Genomic DNA, 8205 nt, shown 5'->3' on the forward strand with positions numbered 1-8205 from the left:
CATTTTCTTGCAAAAACGAATATATTTAAGGAAGATGCCGTTATATTGCAGCCTCAGTTAAAAAGTATGATACACAATTTTTCCAAACAAAATTACATTGCATTCAGTACTGTAATGCAGAATGCAGAATTCTTTTGATACGATTGTTCCTGAGACATATTTCAACAAACTTAGTGCTTGTGCTCAAGACTGTACGACTGATTATATGTTGTTGAATATATTTTAGATATAAAATAGCAAAATGCTTTTTAAAAACACAGTCTGTTTGGTTGTAAAAATTACTTATCCTCAAAATTGAAAAGTATAAATTTTAATACAAAGAAAAAAACATTGAGAAAACCAGACAATATTTTAAACAAGCCAACAGTCATATTAATGCTTCAACCCAATGAGGGCGAGCATTTTGCATAGTTTCGATTCCGTATTTCTGTGATGTGCACGCCGAATATGTGAAACGAAGTTGAGTTTAAATAATATGCCTTTTGTATATATATATATCTATCACACACAGCTATATCTATATAAATAAATAAACTAGGATCAGTGTCAGGCATCCAATTATGTAAAAACTTGTCAGAGTTAACATGCAACACCAAATGTTTTTTTTTTTTTTTTTTTTTTTAAACTGAGGGATTCCTTATCCTTCTGTCTGTAAAAAAGTTGATTTTCTTAAAACCTGGTGTAGTGAGTAAATATGTTTCAAACTATATTTTACACTGTTTAAACATGTAAAATGATTTTTCAGCATGCCTTTTTAAAATAAAATCCAACGAAGCATCCATACAGCACTAGAAAGGCATAAAACAGCAAAAATGTATCAAGGATGCAATAAATAAATAAATAAGTGTGGGCAATGTTGCAAAACCAAATTTGATCAAAGATTTCTACAAACATCTGAGGTGTTAAAAATCTCAAATGCTTTTATCCTGCTTTTAAGCATTAGCTAAAGTATTCTGGTGCAGCCGCCATGTTTCAAGTGCACACATCTATTTTTATTTGCAGCTCGTTGATGTCAATAGACAGAAAGTGGCTGTTGAAGCGCCATACTTCCTTATGAAGACATACCCGAGGAAGACATGCTAGACAATGCTTTATGAAAAGCCATTTTATTTTTCCATTCAATAACACTCCCATGAAGACAATTTATACAAGATACATCACATTCTAAAGTGCACGAATACTGTACAACAAAAATGACTTAAATACGCAGGGGAGGCAGGGTAGTAATCACATTTGTTTAAAAAAAAAGAAAAAAGGAAAAAAAAAAAAAAACTCAAAAATTGTAAAAAATAATTTAAATTGAACATGCTTTTTTTTTTTTTTTTTTTTTCCAAAAACAACAATCACTATGCATGTTTCTGCTCATGTGACAGGGGTTGGCCTGGGAAAATAACCTTGTGCAGCTTGCTTGGGGAAACACTAAGCTTTGGCACCTTTAGAGAAAAGAGAAAAAAAAAAGACATTAACAAGGACTGGAGTACACTCAATGATAAAACCAAATAATTATATTTAGCTTAGATAAATACAGTCTTAGGGGCTTGTGTAGAATGCATAATAACCCATGCCTTTTGGGTTGTCCTTGTTGTACTCCTCCACAGTCAAATCCTCGCACTTGATGGTGGGAGAGTTCTCTGTACTCGAGCCCCCTGGGGACATCCTGCGCCGCTTGCACACCATGGAGTACACGCCAGAGTCGCTAGAGTCCACTGATTTCAACGAGTGGGATGTCTCGATCCAGGTTGAGGTGGGCTGAGCGTTCTCCTCCGGCAGCTTTTCTTTAGCGGCCCCCAGCTGGTCCTCTGCAAAAGCTGGCGGACTTGGTCGAGGGGACCAGGGAAGGCCTGTTGTCATTTTGCGCTGGTAGGAGCTCCTAGTACCCCAGCCTGCAGCCATGGAGGCAAAGGCCGAGTCTGGGTAGTAGCTGAGGGCGTGGGAGGTCTGCAGGGACAGAGGCTTGATGCCGTACGACAGCAGGCTGCTGGTGGAATAGTCATTCTCGTAAGAGAGGTCCAGCTTGTTGGAGCCTGGCTGCTGGACTGGAGGGACGAACCAGCGCTGGGCGGAAGCAGCGGCGCTGGGATCCTCGCTCTGCGGGGAGAGGAGGCTGTTGGTTTGGGGGACGGCCCGTTCGCCGGTGTAGAATCGGTTCTGAGGCAGGTTGTTGACAAACTGGTCCTGAAAGAAAGGCTGCATGGCATAGCGGGCGCCGGGGACAATCTGGGTAGAGCGAGGGGAGTCCGTCGGTGACGGAGTCAGTCTGTCACTCTCTGGGGCGGTGTACATCCTGTTTACAAGAAAAAGCGTATTAAAAATCTCTCTGCAAGACCCTTTGCATGCATCAGAGAGCGAAAGAAGCTCAGCGTGTGAAGTTAAGGACACGTACGAGTCATAATTATCCCTGAAGCCTTTTGCAAATGGGTTGTGATCTATCTTCAGCTGAGTGATCTGAAACATAAACATAAAAAAAACAAAAACAAGATTAATAATGTGCATTTTAACATAAGCAACTGAAACCAAAACCATTTAAATGCATGCATGCAGGTCAAGCTGAAAGTAAACAAACAGCAGCATCTAAAATAAGAAAAAAAGTATATAGATATGCGTTGAAAAGCTTACATCTGTGTTCTGGTAGGCTGTGACGGCTATAAACTGGTTCTCTGGGAAGGTGAAGGTTTGAGTTCTGGCCTCATTGTTCATGTCCTCCACCCCATCTTCAGTCACCTCCACGATGTGCAACCGCGGTTGGTATTTATGAAGCGACTGCAACACTATCATCTGAAAAGGGGAAATGGTAAAACGCTTAGCATTCTGCATTTCAAAAAGACGATCAGCTGCATGTCTCTTTTTGGCTAAAATCAGAAATTGTAGAAAAAAAAATAAATAAAAAAATAAAAATAAAAAACATCCCTCCAAAACTATTTTATAAATACAAAAAAATGCATTACACAAATGGCTCCTCCAATTACCAAAGGCAGAAAAATATAGAATTTCTTGTCAGTTTAGCATGTAACAAAAAAACAAAAACAAAAAAAAACACAATAAAAAGGTGTTGGAAAAAAAAAATTCTAACCTGTGTGTTGTTGTTGTTGGCTCCTTTGTTGTTTGTTAGTTTTAACTTGCCGAACGAAATTTCCTGCCTCATCCAGTGAGCACCAGTGTTGGGAGATTCAGGATGAACATATACTTTGTTACCTAAAATGAAATAAACAAAAAGGGGTAAAATTGTGTGAAAACCATTTAAGAAAGAGAACGGGCAAAGCAATTCAGAACAAAAAAAACTGACCCTTTCGTTTGTTTTTGTTTAATTCATCAGATATGGGAAGGACAAAAAATGGTTCAGTGCTTTTCCTTTTGATTTATATGAGCTGTTAATTTGGGGGGTAAAAATATAAATTTGTTTAGAAATCAGTTTAAAATTATAAATTAAAATATTGGTTTTAAAAACTTCACGAAAGCAATTTCAACTTTAACTATTACAGATTATTTATATATAAAAAAAAACAAAAAACTTAAACCAGTTGAATTTATTTGGATCTATTAATTGAATAATTTCACAACACAGACGTTTGATTTCTCTCGAGAATGACCATGGATCATACAGAGAGCAAAACAATATATTTACATTTTCAAAACATTAAACAAAACTGTTTTACTTTTACACACAAGTCTTTTTATGCAATACGGATCCAGTTACATGCAAATGTATAATTTACACACGCATTTTATACATTTCTCCATTTAAAAAAAACAAAACAAAACAAAAAAAAAACAAATTCCATATTTGGAGGAGCTTTTAATCATTTACAGTGACGCAACTCACCTTGCATATTATTGTCTGCTTTTCCACAAGTGACCCACTTCCCTCCCTGAAAGCGCCAGTGATTCGGGTCGGCCAGAACTATTTCTACAAACACGTTGTAATGGGCCGTGAGGTTCAGTCCGGTGATGTTGAAACTGAGGAATGGAAACATCCGTCTGCGGACAGAAAGTAAAGAAAAGAATAAACATGTACTTAGATCTGTTCAGAAATGTGGCACAAAATGTAAAAGGCACTCCCAGAAATTATCCTTGGGTTGATCGGGCCTAAAAAAAAAAATGCTTATCGAAATGTAAGTTTTAAATTGTCATGCGTAATTTTCAAACAAATTTGGCGCATAAATGTGAGCGGTGACGCATGGAATTAAAAAGAAAAAAAACAACAACAACAAACACATTGGTTGAACTAAACCCACTCGGTCCGTTTACCTGCCCTGTTTGGTGATGATCATCTCGGTCTGGTGCCGGTGAAACTTCAGCCACAGAGGCCGGTTGCACAGGTAGACCTGCGCCCTTGCTCCGGCCGCGGAACCCGGCAGAGACATGGACCCGATCCCCGTCCCGGTGCCGGAGTAGGACGGGTACAAGCAGCCCGGGCCCTGGCTGAACTGGTACCCCCCGCCGCCGAACTGGCTCCGGCCGCTGCACACGGACGGGGCCGAGAAGCCCGCGGGCGGCAGCACGGATCCGTAGTGTAGCGACGCCGGGTACCTGGTGCCGCCGGAGCCGGTGTACACCGAGCCGGTCTGTCCTGCGTAGGGGAACAGGGAGCAGGGGCTTGCCATGTCGGAGCCGGCCTGGGAGGAAGAGATGAAGTATCTGTCGGAACCGAGCTCGTCTAGGTTGTACCGCCTGCCGCTCGTCAGCTCGTCCTCCCCCAGCACCGGGGAGCCTTTCCTCCCGTCGGCCTTGCTGTTATAGGAGTCCCCCTCTGCCTCGCCCAGCATGCCGTTCCCCACCCCGCTCAGGTACTTCTTAGACGCGCCGCCGGCTTCGGGCTCTGTGCGCTCCACCTCCTGGTAGTCGAGCTGAGAGGACGGCCTGGGGCTGTTGTTGGCGCTGTCCGACGAGGACAAGTTGTAAAACGTCTTGGGTAGATTGATGCTAGCGCTGGGAAGAATATTCTCTAACTGCATCGTTTTGTTCAAAGTTCTCGCAACAAATAAATAGGAGTCCGGAGAGAGAGGTGGAATCTCTGAGCCGCGGAGGTGCCACCGGCGCCCGGGTTGGTCTCGGTTTCTGCAGCCCACCTCCCCTGTCACCAACGTTGGGACGTCAGAGCCTCTCCTCGCCTACAGACTTTCAGATTAGATCAGATAATGGCTCGGATGGGAGATGCTGAGCGGCTCTTATATGATTCGCTCGCACAACAGATTGTAAACGTCAGGGGAGGAGTTGTGGAGAGGGGAGCAGACCCTCTCCGCAGCCAATGGCAGCGCCGCTGTGGTCCAATTAGAAAGAATAAAGGAGTGTTTAATTATAGTTACAGTTCAAACCCGACGTGGATCTAACCGAAGTGGAACTCCAGGTGCGTCTCAATAAATTGGGCTACCGTCAAAAAGTTAGTCAGTAAATCGGTTAAAAAAAGTTAAAACTTCAAGAAGTTTTAAGAGTGTTTCAAGCGTTCATTTCTCTCAATTTTGATTACTATTGCCTACAGCTAAAGGAAACCAGAAATTCAGTTTCTTAGAAAATGTATTATAGAAAAAAGGGAAAAAAGTTTTTTTACTGTAAGCAACACATTCATGGGAGGACTGTTGAAATCCACTGTGGTAAAAAAATAAAAAATAAAATCAGTCAGTGACACCCTCCAACAAGAGAGCTAGCCACCAAAGGACATTGCAAGAGAAGCTTGCAGCGCCGTATCCAAATACAATGGAAAGTTAAGTGGAAGAAAAAAACCTGCCAAGAGTTTCCACAGTCAGTGAGAATTTGGAGAGTCGTGCCATCCACTGATTATGGTCTACAGCTTTACGTCGATTCCAAAGTCAGCACAACCGTCTAGTTGTGTTTTAGAGTATGGCCTACTCCGTGCTTCCCTCTGTTGAAAAGCTTTATGGGGACGTTTATTCCGTTTTTCCAGCAGGACACTACCAATGGCACCAATACCTGCACTCATTTCCATGGTATTCCATTGGTCGGCAAACCCACCTGACACGAACCCCACCAAGAATCTACTGGAGTACCGTCAAGAAGAAGATGGGAAGCACCAGACGCAAGGCAAAGCCTGCTGGAGGCCACAGGTTGATTGTCTCCCTGCGATGCTTAATTGATGCAGTAATTCATGCAAAAGGAGCCCCAAACAAGTACTAAGTGTATCTACTTCACTTTTTTATGCATTTTAGGTATTATTGCAAATTTTCTAAGAAGTTGAATTTAAGGTTTTCACTATAGCTTTAGGTCGCAATCCTCAAAATAGCAACAAAAACAGCATTACCATCGATGAGCTTTGATGATTGTCATTCATCAGGATGCAGCAACAGAGGTTGCTTAAGAGCTCAGTTCTGTCCAATGAATGAAATAGCAAATTGAAACTTTCTTTGCACTATAAGAGCTTAACAAGTTTAAGAGGCTCACATGAAGATACGACGATTTCATGATGTTTATACAAAAATATAGAACAAAAGTGTTTTAGGTGAACCCATTGCTTCTTTTCTTTTTTAAAGTAAAACAACAACAACAAATGTTTCCTCTGCTGTTAACATAACATGCTGAACCTTACCATCACATACATTTATTCATTGAGATTTTGAGTTTCAAACATTTAGTTCACAGAAAACTCTGTATATTTCCGCCATTTCGCTTTCGTAGAGTAACATAATGAGCCATAAAAATAAATAGTCTCCGAACTACAAAATTTGCAAGTGCAGTTATTTCCGTCAGCTGACTAAAAGTGTGCAGCAACATGTGGTGGAAGGGCAACACTAAATCACTCAAAGCTCTGTACTTTGGTCACTCCAACACGTGTGCTTTTTTTGTTTTTATTACAAGACCTGGCAACTATGGCGAAATGGACAATCTTAGCATTTTTGTTTTTAAAATGGGAATCTGTCAATGCTTCTATACTTACGTTGGGTTTTATCGTGTTTTGGAAGATCTGTTATATTTCTATTTTGTTTTCAGAGATGAGAGACGAAGCCAGGGGGTAAAAAACAAAAAAAAACACACCCGGCTTATATTCACAAATCTAATAAAAAAAAAAAAAAGTGAAGCTCAGACACAAGAAGCAAAATAGATTAATTTGTGTGTGTGTTTTTTTTTTTAAACTGCTCCGTTAACATATATAAGAGTGTTTTCTTTAGTATGGGTGCAGGCTGGGGGCATTCATCAACCTATCCTGTGTGAACTCAAATTCTCTTGACTCGCTCATACCAGCAGGGGGCCCTAAGCAAGCGCAAACACCGATTGTACCTACGACTGGCTCTGCATGAGATTGTTTTTTTTTTTTTTTTTTTTTTTTTTTTTTTTAACTGAAAAGTCGACTGTAAGCAATTAAAATGTATATACTTTTTTTAATATATATTTTGCTTTTGGATTAAACATAAAACGTTCAAGAGAGGGAAAACCAAAGCGCGGACACAGATGCGCAAACAGAACAGCTCAAACCTGCCAGCGTCGGCTTCCAGCCTCCACCATCTAGCAGCATGGGGAGAACAACGCGCATTCAGTCTGATGCTGCTTCTATTAACTCACCCCAGAAAGACAGCGGACAGAGAGACCCGACTTCCCTGCGCGCAAACGCTCCAGCCCATGTAAGAAAAAAAAAAAAAAAACAGAACATGTGCACCTTGTTTCCTATAATTGGACTTCGCCGCCTCTTCAGCTGCAGCGTTAATAAAAATATTGGCTGCCAAAGCCTGCTGAAAATAAAGCTCCAAAAAAACTAAGAGACGGTTATTTCAATTTCACACTTGTTAGAGAGACGCTCGAATGAAGCCTGTGAAATTTTTTTTTCTGCTGAAGTTTTTCTTCTGCTTTTTTTTTTCTTAGACAAATAAATTGCGGCTTTTTTAAATTTCCGTTCATAAACGAAAAAACAAACAAACATTTGAGCGTTTGTGCTAAAAAAGACGTAAAATCTATTGCCGTTTTGTGAATTCCACTCTGCTATAAACAATATAACCTATGGGATGCATAAGAATGCTAAAATACCGAAATTTTGTCATCTGTATAGATTCACTTAATACATTTAGAAAAATTCATAAAACATGTTCAAATGAGCCTGATGCAGATTTAGGATCAAATGCAATTTTGTGTGATTCTCATGTTTATGAAAAGCATTTACAAGGTTTTTTTCAATTGAAATCTTTTTTTTTTTATGGGAAATGTTTCTTGACAAATTCTACCATTATTTATCAAAAATTATTTTTTATTTTTTTTGCACGTCAG

The 8205-nt window shown here is 40.3% G+C and overlaps 1 protein-coding gene across 4 annotated transcripts; it reads right to left on the minus strand.

The window, feature by feature from the left end:
- Window positions 1-1089: 1089 nt before the first annotated feature.
- Window positions 1090-7558, minus strand: eomesa (eomesodermin homolog a). Of its 4 annotated transcripts, none has more exons than XM_021310029.2 (7): window positions 7510-7558; window positions 4246-4613; window positions 3821-3975; window positions 3071-3192; window positions 2617-2775; window positions 2384-2445; window positions 1090-2284 (listed from the first exon to the last, which is right to left on the minus strand). In XM_021310029.2, the coding sequence occupies exons 2-7, from the start codon at window positions 4599-4601 to the stop codon at window positions 1531-1533; spliced, it is 1608 nt and encodes a 535-aa protein (XP_021165704.1). In that variant the 5' UTR covers window positions 4602-4613; window positions 7510-7558; the 3' UTR covers window positions 1090-1530. The 4 variants fall into 4 exon arrangements, with proteins under 4 accessions (XP_021165704.1, XP_021165703.1, XP_012706991.2 ...); XM_021310028.2 differs by lacking the exon at window positions 7510-7558 and adding an exon at window positions 7423-7508; XM_012851537.3 differs by lacking the exon at window positions 7510-7558 and having other exon boundaries at window positions 1090-1433; window positions 1566-2284; window positions 4246-5243.
- Window positions 7559-8205: the final 647 nt, after the last annotated feature.

The sequence above is a fragment of the Fundulus heteroclitus genome, chromosome 13, assembly GCF_011125445.2.
Source record: "Fundulus heteroclitus isolate FHET01 chromosome 13, MU-UCD_Fhet_4.1, whole genome shotgun sequence".
Taxonomy (NCBI): domain Eukaryota; kingdom Metazoa; phylum Chordata; class Actinopteri; order Cyprinodontiformes; family Fundulidae; genus Fundulus; species Fundulus heteroclitus.

Excerpts from the sequence above, each read along its gene's own strand:
- eomesa (XM_021310027.2), bottom strand. The coding sequence starts at position 4,952 with ATGCAGTTAGAGAATATTCTTCCCAGCGCTAGCATCAATCTACCCAAG. Across the intron at positions 3,976-4,245 it reads ATCATCACCAAACAGGGCAG|ACGGATGTTTCCATTCCTCA; the intron begins GTAAACGGACCG and ends TTCTGTCCGCAG. Across the intron at positions 2,776-3,070 it reads CCAACAACAACAACACACAG|ATGATAGTGTTGCAGTCGCT; the intron begins GTTAGAATTTTT and ends TCCCCTTTTCAG.